General features: G+C 43.4%; 1 protein-coding gene and 1 long non-coding RNA gene across 2 annotated transcripts in view; both read right to left on the bottom strand.

Annotated features, from left to right (window-relative positions):
* Positions 1–8,893: 8,893 nt before the first annotated feature.
* LOC121618985 lies at positions 8,894–9,463 on the bottom strand. Its single transcript, XR_006007457.1, has 3 exons — positions 9,346–9,463; positions 9,157–9,255; positions 8,894–9,042 (listed from the first exon to the last, which is right to left on the bottom strand). It is a non-coding gene; the product is annotated as an uncharacterized LOC121618985 (long non-coding RNA).
* A 122-nt stretch (positions 9,464–9,585) lies between these two features.
* The window catches only part of LOC121618579, a 28,631-nt gene continuing 21,674 nt past the window's right edge, over positions 9,586–16,542 (bottom strand). The window contains exon 16 of the mRNA XM_041954093.1: positions 9,586–9,681. Coding sequence (XP_041810027.1) covers positions 9,586–9,681 — 96 coding nt within the window. The remainder of the gene's footprint in view (positions 9,682–16,542) is intronic.

A 16,542-nucleotide genomic window follows, 5' to 3' on the forward strand; every position in this document is an offset into this window, starting at 1 on the left:
CCTGGATTAATCTGGTAGGAAACCTGCTGGTTTGTTTTAGAGAGCAGCACGAACGCAGCTCAAGATTTCAAAATTTCTCCCAATAGCAGACGATAAAAAGAAAAAGGCAGAAAATATATGTTTGAATTCTTCCATGAAACGACAACATTTCCACTGTGGCAGGAAACAGTGGGTTTTCATAGAAAATATTATTGTTAATAATTATATCACTACCAATCGGCAGCATGTTATACGATAAGAATCATCTCAATTTTCATTACTGAGAAATATGCCCATTATTTTCTTTGTTTATCAATGAATTGCTTCATCTATAAAATGTCAGAAAATAATCCAAATTGCCTAAAGTCACATCTTTAAATTGGTTTCTTGGTCTAACCAGACTTTTAAATAATCCATTATGAAAAAGTAGCCCATTGATTAAATGTTAATTGATTCATTGTTTTATGTTTAATCTCACACATGGTCTGATGTGTTTAGAGTGTTTACAGCAAGGTATTAAGACTACATTTTTGTTCTTGGATAAATGTTCTACATGCAAAACATAAAGACTGCGATGTCGCTCTCTCCACCTTTTACTGGCCTGATTTCTATTAAATTTGCTCCACAGGATGAATCGGTGGCATTTATATTCGACAATGTTATTTCGAGCAGACTGTTAAACTTTGTGCCCCTCCCACTAATTACTGCTTGTCCCCTGAAATGTGTCGCATGATGTAGGTAATCAGTTATGTACAGTTTGTCATGGTCCTGGACAGGAAAATGACGGTTGCAGCTTTTGTCTGGCATCTCCTGACCCCCCTCTCACACACACACACACACACAGTTTCCTCTCGAAAAATGAAAGGCCAGCTTTAATATAGAAGCAGTCCGATGGTTTAACTGGCCTCTGCGATGTTTTGAAGAAAAGCCTGTTGCACATCAGCAACCTATAACGCATCTAAGTGTGTTCCACTTTTGCACAAATAGTTATTTCGGGATTAGGCATTCTTGGCTGACTTCAGCAGCACCAAAGTCAGTGCTAATACTGACATACATCAAACAACTTGTTGCCACGGCATTCCTCGTTGAACATCTGGTGTTGAAAAGTTTGCACTGAAGGCAGTTTCAAATGCACACACACGGGTGCCTTTCGTAAACATCCAGAGTACATCCTCATAACTGAGAAATTTCATGTGGCAGAGAAAGGTAGGGGGAAGGCGTGATCTGAATAAAGATTATGTTATGTTGCTAGAAAGAGGCAGCAACGCAGATGCAGGGAGAGGGAAAGTGAAAGAGCAAGTGGCGTGATGAGAATATAAATTGCACGACACTGTGGGTATCTTAAAGTCCATTACTGCTGGAGAGATGTCATAAAACTATTAATGAGAGCATGATGGAGGGCGAGGCTGAGAAAAGGAGAAATCTGCAGGTTGAGCGAGGGAACGGTGGAAGGAGGGGGGTCATGTTCCTGATCTGCTGTGGTAATATGATCTCGAGGCGGGCGTCGAAGACAGAATTAAACCACAATTAAAACCAGATTAACAAAGAACCGGGCTGCCAAAACAGAAAGAGGGAGAAGGAGGGGAGGGATTTAAGCAGCTGAGGAATTTAAAAGAGGAAGAGCACCAATAAGCTACAGAGGAGAAGAAATGTCAGAAGAGAACATTTAGTAAGACTAAGACTTCGTAAGACTAAATAAGGCCAAGTTGGAGACAGAAAGCCAAACAAACCCTCACTCAGATGGAGCAGGGTAATGTATGGCACTTAAATGCTAATTGAAGTGAATGTGCCTGCTGTTTAATGCTAATGCGTTTGTGGTGGGAGCTAATGTTCGCTAATTACAAGGTGGTGGGGAAATACTTGTTCCAAAGACAGATACAGCAAATGGCTGCAAAACACAAGCCGCTTGAATAATGTTCATTGGTTCTGGACAAAATCCATACCAGTGTTTTCCCAATGTCTCAGAGTACCAAAGAGACTGTGAGGATTTGATATCGATACAGCAGTGTCAGAATCCTTACTCACTGTGTATTGACCTGCAGTCCTATCTGGGAACACCAATCCTGCAACATTAGGTGTATTGACCTCACTTCCTCCAGCTCCGCACACTTGGGCCTTGGACCACTGACCTGGGCTGTGTGTAGACGTGTGTGGACAGCTACTTTGGTTTAAATGGGACCACATCTGAGAAACAGCTGAAACGTCCTCAACAGACAAGATGTCCTCTAGTTTTCACCCACTAGTGCAAAGCCAGGACTGTTCAGCACTGTCATCCACAGCCACTTATTGAAATCGCTATGGGTGAGAAAACGTGCACAGGAGGACGCTTGGAGACATTTCGGAAAGGAATCTCTAATGGCTTGGCCTATTGCATGCCCTATTAAAACTAATAAATGAAAATGGAGGAGGACACCATGCTAATCAGATAATCACGGCACCGCAGCAGCTGAGAGGCAGTGTGTTTGGGTTCTTGGCCGGCGATGTCCAGCCGTCAGACAGAGTGTCTCACCTTTAGTGTCGTCTTAGTATTTTGAGCTGACTATGTGTCTTGAGGTGAGTTTTTACAGGTGACCGTACAGCTGACTAGTTGTCTCTGGTCTTCACTTAGGTGGCAAGGAAGTCTCTCCTGAAACTTATAGGCAGCTAAAAACCTGGCTGCCCTAAACAGCAAACCTGGAGTGCGGTACATTAATATTTAGTGTGTTTTATATGAATATTTGGACTCTCCTTCTGGTAATTACACTTCTTTATCAGGCCACCTTGCATATTTGTAGTCTACATGGCCTTGCGTGTAAAGACAAACAGAACCTGTTCAACAACACTGCTAACTATCCTCTAAATAATCAGCCAAATCAATTCTTCACCAAAACGAACCTACATTGAACACACAGGCTATCACCGCTTGCCAGACAGCCATAGCTTAGACCAATCTGCCCCCCTGAAGGCATATTAGTGTTAGTTAAAGACAATGCAGATTCTAAAGGTCCATCGTTAATGCATGAACATGATTAACTTATTCAACAACACCGTTAGATATCCCCTCAATATGAGAACAGGTATATGCCAGCTGTTTATTACTTAGCACTTAGCCATTGTCTGTGGGTTTGCTGAGTTGTGTGTCTTTATTCAAGGTGGCTTGGATTGAAACCCACCATGGTCATGTGGTGGTAAAACAAAAATGTTTGTGTCACATGTCCAAGAGTTCACCAAAAAGGTGAGAACAAACTGTATCTAATGATCATCATGATAGCATTTTGAGGGGTTGATGTAGTAAAACATGGCCTTGATATGTATATAAGTTCTTAGAATAATATAAAAACTAGAAAATTCCCCCTGGGAAATTTTGAAAGGGACACGGGGTGCGTTCGAGCCGACAAAATTATCTACGTTTTAAAGTTTGAATGAAGTCTCTAGGAGAAACTATGGCGAAGCAGCGGACAATTGAAAAAGGCTGCAATTTGAGAAAACGGCAGATATCAGAGGTAGTCAGTCCCTGATTAATGAATTGCTCCCAGCTGTGTTTCTGTGGCTTTCTCCTTGTCTGTCTCTGTTGATCACCTCAGCTGTCTGTGTGTGCTTCTCTCCTCTGCTTCATGTCTCTGTTAACATGAATTAATGAACTGAATCAATAAACATGAATGGAGCTAATGCTAACAGAGCTAACAGAGCTAACACTAACTGAGCTAACAGCTAACGGTGCGAATATCGCTAACGGCGGTAGCGCTAACAGAGCTAACTGTGCTAGCAGAGCTAACAGAGCTAACGGCGTTAACAAGGGGGCGGGGGGATGGGGTTTTCATTATGCATTTGTCTGTGTGTGTGTGTTTATGTATCTGTCATTGTGTGTGACTGCGTATGTGTGTGTCTTCGTCTGTTTGTGTGTGTGTGTCTGCTTGAACTACACAAGCAGCCCAACCAGCTCCTACATGGAGATGTGTATGGTATATATGTGTCTGAATGTGTGTGTGTGTGTGTGTTTGTTTGTGTGCGTGTGTAACTTCTGCCCCACCTGCTGATAATTACCTCTCTACCTCTCCCACTTTTTACCTGTTCCTGTTCAGTTTTGACGTGCTTGTTTTTAATCACTTTTTAGCTGTTGGTTAGCCCTGCTTGTGTGTGTGTGTGTGACTACTTTCTCAACCTTTTTGGCAAAGCGCTTGGTGAAGCTGAGTTTAACTGTTTGTTGGATGGAGATTGTTTTCAAACAATGCCCTTGTTTTGACTGAGCTCGTTAAGATAATCATTCTCAGGCTTGTTGTCCTGCAGATGTGTGTGCGTGGGTTATTGACCGGTGTGTGTGTAAATGACAGTTGCACCTGTTAAACTCCTCCCTTGAAAAGCGGCTTTTCGCTGTCGGTTTCTTCCGAACAACTTGCGATTGTGTCAAAACCGTAGCTGCTATCAAAAAACCGATTACACTGTGAGATGCGGACAAGTCTGGGCCAGATGTACGTGTGTTTTATGTCCAGATATTCTTTAGAAAAATGACAAAATGGTCGACTTAAAAAGACTCTGCGACTCAGAGAACAGGAGTTTGTATTGTATGCAGTGAGATTTGGGTTCGGCGAACCTCCTGAACTAAATCCTCTGGTGAGAGAACCGTACCTCGTATCAGAGTGTACTATAGATCATCGGACTCCCGAGAACTTCCTGAGTCCGACCATCTCCTCGTTTTATTCCTGACACAACAACTTTTCGTTTTATGGCGATCTAAAGACAGGAGGCATTTCTGCTTTTCTCACAAAACAGCTCTGAATTTTAACATGGGACTTAATGGGAGAGCAGGAGGGAGATGGCTGCACAAAAAGCCTCACTATTTAAATTCAGTAAGTCTCTCGGCTTTTTCGAGGGCATCACACGAAAGAGGACAAGTTTGTCTACAAAAGATCCCAAAATTATGTGTCTCCTATTCACCGTTTGGATTTTACGGCAATTTTAGAAACACATTTCAGGCGATTTCTCACTGGCTGTCTCACTCTAACTTTTGAAATTACCCACTCTAGGGGGAGAAATTCTGAGCATTTTTGTGAGAAACTTGATGGTCTTCGGATGGTCATAGCTCGAAAACCGTAAGAGATATCAAAAAATGTGCCGGTGTTCATTTTGAGCCGACAAAATTATCTACGTTTTAAAGTTTGAATGAAGTCTCTAGGACAAAGTATGGCCGAGCAGCGGACAATTGAAAAAGGCTGAAATTTGAGGAAATTTCCCCATTCATTTCTTATGGGAAATTTATCGCAGTTGTTTGCGTCTTACGTCGGCCTTCGATGGTCATAGCTCGAAAACCGTAAGAGATATCAAAATGTGCCGAGGGTCATTTTGAGCCGACAAAATTATCTACGTTTTAAAGTTTGAATGAAGTCTCTAGGAGAAACTATGGCGAAGCAGCGGACAATTGAAAAAGGCTGCAATTTGAGAAAACAGCAGATATCAGAGGTAGTCAGTCCCTGATTAATGAACTGGTCCCAGCTGTGTTCTGTGGCTTTCTCCTTGTCTGTCTCTGTTGATCACCTCAGCTGTCTGTGTCTGCTTCTCTCCTCTGCTTCATGTCTCTGTTAACATGAATTAATGAACTGAATCAATAAACATGAATGGAGCTAATGCTAACAGAGCTAACAGAGCTAACACTAATGGAGCGAACAGCTAACGGTGCGAATAGAGCTAACGGCGCTAACGCAACCAGAGCTAACTGTGCTAACAGAGCTAATAGAGCTAGCGGCGTTAACAAGGGGGCGGGGGGATGGGGTTTTCATTATGCATTTGTCTGTGTGTGTGTGTTATGTATCTGTCATTGTGTGTGACTGCGTATGTGTGTGTCTTCGTCTGTTTGTGTGTGTGTCTGCTTGAACTACACAAGCAGCCCAACCAGCTCCTACATGGAGATGTGTCTGGTATATGTGTCTGAATGTGTGTGTGTGTGTGTGTTGTTTGTGTGCGTGTGTAACTTCTGCCCCACCTGCTGATAATTACCTCTCTACCTCTCCCACTTTTTACCTGTTCCTGTTCAGTTTTGACGTGCTTGTTTTTAATCACTTTTTAGCTGTTGGTTAGCCCTGCTTGTGTGTGTGTTTGTGTGACTACTGTCTCAACCTTTTTGGCAAAGCGCTTGGTGAAGCTGAGTTTAACTGTTTGTTGGATGGAGATTGTTTTCAAACAATGCCCTTGTTTTGACTGAGCTCGTTAAGATAATCATTCTCAGGCTTGTTGTCCTGCAGATGTGTGTGCGTGGGTTATTGACCGGTGTGTGTGTAAATGACAGTTGCACCTGTTAAACTCTTCCCTTGAAAAGCGGCTTTTTCGCTGTCGGTTTTTTCCGAACAACTTGCGATTGTGTCAAAACCGTAGCTGCTATCAAAAAACCGATTACACTGTGAGATGCGGACAAGTCTGGGCCAGATGTACGTGTGTTTTATGTCCAGATATTCTTTAGAAAAATGACAAAATGGTCGACTTAAAAAGACTCTGCGACTCAGAGAACAGGAGTTTGTATTGTATGCAGTGAGATTTGGGTTCGGCGAACCTCCCGAACTAAATCCTCTGGTGAGAGAACCGTACCTCGTATCAGAGTGTACTATAGATCATCGGACTCCCGAGAACTTCCTGAGTCCGGCCATCTCCTCGTTTTATTCCTGACACAACAACTTTTCGTTTTATGGCGATCTAAAGACAGGAGGCATTTCTGCTTTGCTCACAAAACAGCTCTGAATTTTAACATGGGACTTAATGGGAGAACAGGAGGGCGCTGGCTGCACAAAACGTCTCACTATTTAAATTCAGTAAGTCTCTCGGCTTTTTCGAGGACATCACACGAAAGAGGACAAGTTTGTCTACAAACTGATCCCAAAATTATGCGTGTAGAGCAGGCATGTCAAACTCATTCCATAAAGGGCCGTGTGGCTGCAGGTTTTCGTTCCAACCAAGGAGGAGCACACCAGGCTGGAATCATTTAATCAGCTGATCTCAGTCTTCAGCTGATAACTAAGTGATCCCTTGATGTTGATTGGTTGGCCTGGTGTGCTCCTCCTTGGTTGGATAAAAAACCTGCAGCCACACGGCCCTTTATGGAATGAGTTTGACATGCCTGGTGTAGAGTGTAATTTGTGGCCGTAGCGACGAGAAAAAGAGAAGATTTTCAGATCGTTTTTAGACTCTGTGCCACTCTAGCACGCACTCTAGCACGAACATTCCGCGCAATACACACCCATTATAATCTCAAAATTTCCCGCCAAACGATCACTGTCATTGAACAGTGACTGATCAAAAACTATAGGACCAATCAAAATGTGGATGAACACACAATAGACCAGACTTGGGTCTACATTTTAAAGTTGAAATGAAGTCTCTCGGTGAATGTATGCCTGAGCTACAGATGTTTGAAAAACTCCAATTTCAATCTTGTTTTTTTCGCCCGTCCCATTCATTTCTTATGGGAATTTTAAATTTGAGAAAAGTAATAGCACACCGATCCCGAACAATACGCACGTTTTGATATATAATTTGCGAGGGTTTTCTCAAAGCTGCGGGGCGAGTTAAGGGACGAAAACTTGGAGGAAGATGAAAAATAATAATAATAAGAAGAAGAAGAAACGCGCGGGATAGTAATAAGTGACTCGGGACGTTGCCCCGTGTCCCTAATAAGAAGAAGAAGAAGAAACGCGCGGGATAGTAATAAGTGACTCGGGACGTTGCCCCGTGTCCCTAATAAGAAGAAGAAGAAGAAACGCGCGGGATAGTAATAAGTGACTCGGGGCGTAGCCCCGAGTCACTGGCTCCTGCAGCTATTTCATAGCTGTAGGAGCCAGTGACTCGGGACGTTGCCCCGTGTCCCTAATAAGAAGAAGAAGAAGAAACGCGTGGGATAGTAATAAGTGACTCGGGTCACTGGCTCCTGCAGCTATTTCATAGCTGTAGGAGCCAGTGACTCGGGACGTTGCCCCGTGTCCCTAATAAGAAGAAGAAGAAGAAACGCGCGGGATAGTAATAAGTGACTCGGGACGTTGCCCCGTGTCCCTAATAAGAAGAAGAAGAAGAAACGCGTGGGATAGTAATAAGTGACTCGGGACGTTGCCCCGTGTCCCTAATAAGAAGAAGAAGAAGAAACGCGCGGGATAGTAATAAGTGACTCGGGGCAACGTCCCGAGTCACTGGCTCCTACAGCTATGAAATAGCTGCAGGAGCCAGTGACTCGGGGCGTAACTAGAAAATTCCCCCTGGGAAATTTTGAAAGGGACACGGGGGGCTACTGCCGGGGGAAACCATCTCTGTCAATATACAAATGATCATCTTTCACTGAGCAATGATTGAGGGGCTGTAATCACATTAAGTCTTCTGTGTGTGTGTATGTCTGTAATCAAGTTACCTGTATGTGCGTGCATGTGTGTGTAATCACATAAAATTGCCTTTGTTATTGTGTGGGGGAAGGAATGTGCACACTGGTGTGTGTGTGTGTATATCTGCAACTGTATGTGTGTATCTATAACACACACTAAGTGTGTGTGTGTGTGTGTGTGGACAATAATAATAATACCATTTCTGCCCTATCACCCTCAGATGTTTCAAGTCCAAAAAAAAAAAATGGAACAAAACTTTGAAGGAGCAACAGAATATTAATAATAACAACAATATTTATTTATACAAAACCTTACAACATCAGACAGATGATCAAAGTGCTTTACAGAGAAATTACGAAAGATACAAAGAAAAAAAACCCCTTTACAGGGAAAAAATGGAATAAAACTTTGAATGAGCAACAGAATAATAACAACAATATGTATTTATATAGAACCTTACAACATCAGACAGATGATCAAAGTTATTTACAGAGAAATTACGAAAGATACAAAGAAAAAAAAACCTTTTACAGGGAAAAAATGGAACAAAACTTTGAAGGAGCAACAGAATAATAATAATAATAATAACAACAATATGTATTTATATAGAACCTTACAACAAGAAATTACAAAAGATACAAAGAAAAAAACAAAAAGGAGCCTCTTTTTGGGGCAAAGGCTCATTTTGAAGAGGGAAGTTTGGCTTCAGGGCAGTGGTCCGCTTCATGTTTCTCTGAAAAATCATACAGTAGACACCAGTAAGGAAAACAGGCATAAATTAACTCACAGTGAACTAATCCAAATAGATGCTACAGTCAGCAAAAGCACCTCTGTAAATGTTTCTTACTTGTGTTCTGCTGGGTTTCTGTCTTCAGCTGTGGCTCTCTAGTCTGTAGGTCGACATCACACGCAGGCATACTCAACAAAGAGGGGTGTGGGAATTCGGCTGCAGTGGTACAAAAAGACAGTTAGGCATGCAACACAACAGTGTACATTAATACAGTAGTTTAGTGTCCTATTGGTAAAGACTACTTACTTGTGTGCTGGGTTGCACTTTCTTCTACAGCTGTCCTTTCAAAGGTATTCTTCCTGGATCTCTGGTCATCTTGGTTGGATCTCTGGTCATCTTGGTTGGCATCTGCAGCTTAACTGTTGTGTTTGGCATGAAAAAGTAAATAGATAACAAAATCAGTTTTGCCATTGGGAGGAGCGCCTGGATCAGTTGTAGAAAAAAAAAACATAATTAATGTCAAGTTCTTTATGTGTGTGAATCGTTTCAAGAAAAAGAAGGAGAGATAATTATCTTGTTGATGGTTGTGGTTGGCATCAGCAGCTTGGTCTGCATCTCCTCTGCTGGGGCTGGCATCCTCCGCTACAAAAAAGCAAGTAGAAGATTAAATACAACTGTTTCAGTGTGACGGTTTTGACTGTAGAGTATCATTTGTTTCATGTTTCACATCAATTCAGAAAGAGAACAACTGAGTGATCCAAAACTGGACTTAACCTAATATTTGCTTTTACCTGAATGTCCTCTTTTGTGGTTCAGCCTCCTCCCTAACATCGCTGTCCCTATCCAGTCTGCATCTGCAGGATTTATCATCACAGCAACTCTGTGGCACTCAAGAAACCTGCTGCAGTTGCAGTTTCCTGTCTTGAACACGGCACTGTCCTTATCATCTTACTGTCTCATATTTCTGACCCAAAATAAATACATAAATAAATACATAAATAAATAAATACAGTTGCACCACTAAGACTTGATTTGTAACATTATGTAACATACAATGATTGTTATTTCCAGCCAACACATACCACCGTGATGTCATCATTAATGTGTACAGAAAAATGGATTCTCATGAAACAAAAAGACAATTAAAAATAAAATTACATGCACCCTTTGAGCATGCTCAGACACTGATACGACATATGGAAAATAAACTTTGGTCAAGCAGCCAGGCAGAAGTGGAGGGACAGCCGTTACCGGACCTGTACAGGCCGTCGGCCGACACCATCACTCTCCACTATCCACTCAGCTACCAGATGCAACATGAAGACATAAGTGTAGCAAAACCCCAGGAATGAATTGTATGTGGTAACCCACATAAAGAAAAACATAAATGTAAATAAAATAAATGCACCCAGAGTACATCCACAAAAGCTAGAAATACATGCATGATCGGCTAGCAAATGTAATTACATACATATATTTTGCAGACAGAAGACAAACATTTAAGACTTAATAAGTGTTGGCTGGATAGGCTATTAGCCAGTCAAAATACAAAACACAGGACTGTGATAGCTATAGTATGTTTGAAGAACACCAGACTGAACACATTTATCAGGTTGTGAAATGTAAATGTGATCAATCAGAGTGTTCTTGTCTGTCGTGGATTCTGTAACTAATTGAGTGTAACCTCTGGATTGAAACAAATCTCTAATACTTTTTTTTCCTTTTGAGAGGAGATCCTCATTGAAGTCACCACAAACAACAATTGGCTGATGATTCATTAAATCCAATGAGTCCAAGAGGCTTTTCAAGTTTGGTAAGAATGTTTGCAAACCAAAATCTGGTGGCTTGTACACAGTCGCTATGAGTAGTTTGACTGGCGCCTCAATCTTTAAAACAACAAATTCCAGGTCTGTAACATCTTGCATGTACCTACGAGCCTCTGCTTGAACATTGCTCTTAGAATACACTGCAACTCCACCTCCAGCTTTTTTTGCCATGTCCACACAGCTGTTGTAAGACACCTGTCTGCTGCGTGTGAACATGGTGTATCCCTCCAGATGGAAAGTTGGGGATACAGAGGACCCTGACAGATGTGTCTCTGTCAAACACAACACATCTGCCAACCTGAGTTCATGATGGGCTTTCAGGTCCACAAAATGAGATGGAAGTCCTTGTGTGTTGTGGTGGATAATAGTCACAGTCTGAAGTGATTGGTCCATTGATTTAAAGTGGTGCAACAGTGGTCTGGCTCTCTGGAAAGATGCATGACTCATATTTTCCAGAGCTGTCGTGATTTGAGGGTCAGAGAATATCTTTTTCTCATCAAAGTCTGTGATGGTGAGACCTTGAAGTGAAGTTGTGCGGCTGAGTGCAACATATGCCATTCCTGACTCAAACACATGCTTTAAGCTCACAACCGCTGACGTCATTGTCATGCCTTGCACTTTGTGGGCTGTACATGCAAAGGCCAACTTTAGTGGGAACTGACGTCGAACAACTCCTTTCTTGCTGCCAAGTCTCTCCTCAGACCTCTCGATATAGACCAAGTTATCTGAGGGTCCCAGGATCTTTTTGCGGAATGTCTGTCCTGCTGTGGGATTGTCCAGCTGCAGTCCAATCAGCCTCACGGCTTTTGGTGCACTTTGACTCGTCACAATGTGTGAGATTGTTCCAAACGTCCCGTTGACAATCCCATCCTCTACATTGAGATTCCTGGTCAACATAACGCGTACTCCTTGAGCAGCCATTATGTTGTCAGGCAAGTCTCTTCTGTTGCCCTTGATGTTGTTGTCCAGGATCGCCATGTTGCCTGTTCTGGGGTCTTTTCTATAATCCTCAGCTGCAATGTCAATGAAATCCTGGTGAAGAGAGGGCACAGTGACTGTATTGTGACTGTCGACCTCTTTGTTTGTGGCGTAGATGTGTAGCCTATCTGCCGGACAATCCTTTGCGTCAGCCACAGCCTGTGTGAGCAACTCCCTGTCTTCACTGCTCAAAGGATCCTGCTTTTGCTTCACTCTGAGGCGGTTCAGAAGTTCAGCAAAAACTCGATCGTCTTTCTGTCGCATGATCTCTGTCAAGTTGGCCATTTTGAAGTTGTCTCTCCAGAGATCAAACTGATTGTCCTCGTACACACAGAGTGGCTTGGCTCTACTTAAGGGTGGCAGTTGGTAAAAGTCACCTACAGCAAGGACAGACATTCCTCCAAATGGTTTCCTGTTTCCTTTAATCTGCTGAAATCGCCAGTGGACATAGGCAAACAGCTCTTTGGAAACCATGGATATCTCATCGATGATGAGAATCACAGCATTGGACAGTGCCGCTCTGACTTCATCGAGTGCATTTCCAAGGCCCTGATATGGTGGCTTTAAGGTCCTTGGGAGCTTGAGGATGGAGTGCAACGTTTTGCCTGAGATGTTGAAGGCTGCTGTGCCAGTGAAGGCGGTCAGCAGCACGGCAGGCTGGGACATGTCGGCTTGGTCCCGGAATCTGGGGAGCTCACGCAGAATCCTAGTTGCCTCCTGATGAATGCACTTGATGACATGTGACTTGCCACATCCAGCTCCTCCAGACACAAAATAATAAAATGGTTCTGGATTGAAGCCCCACAGGCGATGGAGGCACCACTGACGCACACTGTAAAAGATGGATGCCTGTGTCTCATTCAGACCTTGATACAATTTTCTCACAAAGTCTGGACTCAACTGTGGTGCGTCTACTCTTGGCATGGAGTCCCTGCTATATCTTTGGACTTCATAGTCAGGGATGGTGTCTTCTTCATCCTCTGGGGGTATGGCTTCACGCTGGCCGAGACACTCCAACCGGTCCACTTCTACTTCTGGTGCAAAGGTGTTCCAAGCGTTAATAACTGGACCGTACTGCTGATACTGTTGGAATGCTTCGTCAATTTTTTTGCTTTGTCCTTCATATCGCTTCATGTTGTAATCCACGATCTCTCGGACGGGCCTTCCCCACCTATTTGCACATTTGTAAAACTGTTCATATGTTGGATAATCCTCGTCTTTCAGCTCATTATCTGACCTGTGAGGGAAGTAAAGTTTCAGCAGCCGTCTGAAGTACTTCTCTGGTGTTTTCTTCTCTGAGAAGCGAGTGAATCTGATGACTGCTGGTTTGCCTGCAGATCTCTTCGCAATGAACCCTTTGCCATTTTGGAGGGGTATAGCACTTTGGCGTTCTATTGCCTGGCTGTATACTACCCTGTACTCTGATGCGAACTCAGCCAGACACATTCCGTTAAACTGTGGACTAACAGGTCTGTTGATGTATTTGTCTGGCAATCCTGACATCCACACCTCCTCTGAATCTGGTGCCATGCCCTTCAATCTGGTAATGGGATGGCTCATTTTTAGACCATCCTCATCGGTTTGAATAAACACACAAGAGCGGGAGCACTTTTTTAGGGGTAAACTACAAGTGCGAGCCACAGCCTCTTGAGCGCTGACTTCTCTGTGTTTGGCATAAGCCTGCATAATCTGTTTCATCTCGGCAGACTCATTGACGTTGGACTTTTTAATGTCTTTAACAACTGAGTTAAGGAAATCCGTCATCTCGTGCTCTGGTTTGGTGACATATGACATCATATACATTACGCAACTGTAATCATCTATTATGTATTGTATGTCCATGTTGGCGTTCCAAGCTCGGAGCAGGTCTGGATTGTAGGCATTGATCCAGCAGTCGTTTGGATGACGCTTCAGCATTACCACATTGCCACTGCTCAGATGTTGAACGTGTTTCATGTACTCCTCGTGTTTTATGTTGCAACGGTCGAGCAGATCTGACAAGCTTGTGAATGAGGAGTTTGGATCCATGAGCAAGTCTCTAATTGGCTGAAGCTTTGCCTTAGCGTCCTTTTGCAGCTTTGCGACCTTTCTCTTATGCTCCTGTAATTGTTTGGACAAATCTTTGATGTCTTTGTCTTTGCTATCAGAAACAACAGGCATGGTGATCCATGTGTCCGTCATTGGGAGTTTAGGGAAGCCAAATCTGCAGGAAACATTACCTTTTCTACACGACTTTGAGTGTTTCCGGCTGTGCATCTGAACCTCGGATACAATTTTGTGAAGTTCGGGGTCTGTCTTGGGGTCAGGCGTCTTGCACGTTATGTATTTGTCGATGAACTTGTAGATGTTTGATTCAAGATTATCTCCAAACACGGGGGCATCTTTAATCCAGACCAGCATGTGAATGTGTGGGCTTCCCCTGGCTTGAAATTCCACACGATAAAAGTAATCCAATACCTCACCGATGGGCTGTGCTGGTGAGAGGATTAGGTTTGTCATCAGAGCATCTACTCTCTTTTCAAACATGCGCATAACTGTGACAGGGTTGCTGCGCAGAATGTCCCATTTAGCATTCCAGTCGAGCTCTGAAAACTCCACCAGTTCACCCTGCTGAGCTTTAATGACCTCTATGACTTCAGGCCATCTCATCTCAGCAGCAGAGAACGTCAAAAAGAATGTCGGTTTGCCTAATTGTCTGAGCATAGCGTGGACGTCTTTCAGTGTTTTGTTCCAATAAGCTGGAGTGCCTCTGAGGGGTTGCATGAATCGTGTTGCCTCTTTAGTCTGAATGAGTCTTTCCAGCTCTTCTTTGTCTTGGAGCATGGAGTTATTAATTTTGCGACCATCTCTAGTCCTAGATTTTCCTTTGCGCATTTGAATAGACATACTGTTCCTGGCTATGTTTGTCTCTGTAACAAACTGGGCAAAGAAAAGATAGCTTTGGTCTTCGGCAAACCTTGTATCTGCAGAAAGCAGCCTAGCATTGAAGTACATGCTGGGGGACAGTTTGATTGTTCTATCTTCGTCTAAGGTGTTCTGTCCCGTTGGAAACTGCACAGGAAAGGCCATGGCTTCTAGTTTTGGTATGGCGAAGAAACCTACTGGTTTGTTGCCTTGGGCAGGTGCAATACTGAATACACCATCACCATACGAAAGGATTTCCTGTGCAATGTCTGGAGGCTGCATGCAGGTGTCCAGAGCCAGACCAGGTCTCAGCTGCTCCTTATCTTCCTCTGCTTCCTTGGGCTGCTCACTCTGCTCCGTCTGTGCTGCTGCATTGGACTGGTCTGGCTCATTTTGGCTGTTGAACACCTCCTCTAGGTCTATGTCGGTGTCAATATTTTCCCCCGCATCACTGTGCTGCTCTGGCTGCGCGGCAACAACAGTGTTGTGCTGTGAGTCTTCTTTGTCGGCTGACTCATCAGCTTGTAGACTCTCATAAGTGGCACTGTCATCAATAGACACATTTTTATACTCAGAGTGCAGCTGTTTGAGTTTAGCCAGGCCAGCTAGCACATTCTTCATGTTGACAGTGTAGAAGTGCTGGTGGCCTCTGTATCGAATGCGTCTCTTTAGTTTTACTTGCAGTAGCTGTGCTTCAGTGTTGGGCCTTGGGAGACTGTTCACAACTGTTTCCATCTCGGATGGAACACACACAACAGCTCCGTGTACAGCTCTCTGTTGTCCTTTTGGCAGAGCGATTATTTTAGCAAAAGGCAGGATTTTAGCAATGAGCTGCCTTTCAAGCACATTAAGTATAGCCAATTCTGGGGGTATGGGTGCTAACTCTAGATTGTTTGCTACTGCAATGGGTGGCATTCTGCCTCTGTTCAGGTGGTTGTCGCAGTTGTGGCAGATCCACTCCTGAAGTCTCTCTTGTGGAACAGAGCAGGGGGAAGAGCAGTCATCATCACAGAAATGAACATAGTTTCCTGTCAAGCACGCTGCTGCCATCTGAGTGTGTCTGCTATATTTGCCTCTTTTGCATAGCTTGACCTGATTGGGAAACATTGTTCTGTTACAGACAGTGCAAACATATGTGGGTCCATGTCCAATAGTCTCACGGAAGGCTGCTATGGCTGCTTCCATCACAGGATCCATCAGGGGCTGGGGAGGTTCCTGGTGATGGGTAACAATTTGTCTATATTTTCTTTTAATTCTCAGTGCTCTCTGAAACTTATAATGGATGTAAAGGGCAGTATTTGCAGCCAGTTTGGATTTTCTCTGCTGGCTAATGTGTTGTATGCATCGTAGTCTAAACTCTGGGTCATTATGATATTTTGTCTTAAATTGTTCCTTTTTTTTTTGCGTGTAGCTCTGGTTGCCAGTGTACCTCTGGGACATGTACATTTTCTTATTTTTCTGGACTTCAAGATTCATGTTGTACCTCTGGGACATGTACATTTTCTTATTTTTCTGGACTTCAAGATTCATGTTGTACCTCTGGGACATGTATTTTTTCTGTTTGCTTGGGAAAGCAGGATCCGTCTTGTACTTGTCTGTGATGTTCTTTTTCTGTTTGCTCCGGAAAGCAGGATCCGTCTTGTACTTGTCTGTGATGTTCTTTTTCTGTTTGCTCCGGAAAGCAGGATCCGTCTTGTACTTGTCTGTGATGTTCTTTTTCTGTTTGCTCCGGAAAGCAGGATCCGTCTTGTACTTGTCTGTGATGTTCTTTTTCTGTTTGCTCCGGAAAGCAGAA

The sequence above is a fragment of the Chelmon rostratus genome, chromosome 15 (assembly GCF_017976325.1).
Source record: "Chelmon rostratus isolate fCheRos1 chromosome 15, fCheRos1.pri, whole genome shotgun sequence".
In the NCBI taxonomy this organism is placed as follows: Eukaryota; Metazoa; Chordata; class Actinopteri; order Chaetodontiformes; family Chaetodontidae; genus Chelmon; species Chelmon rostratus.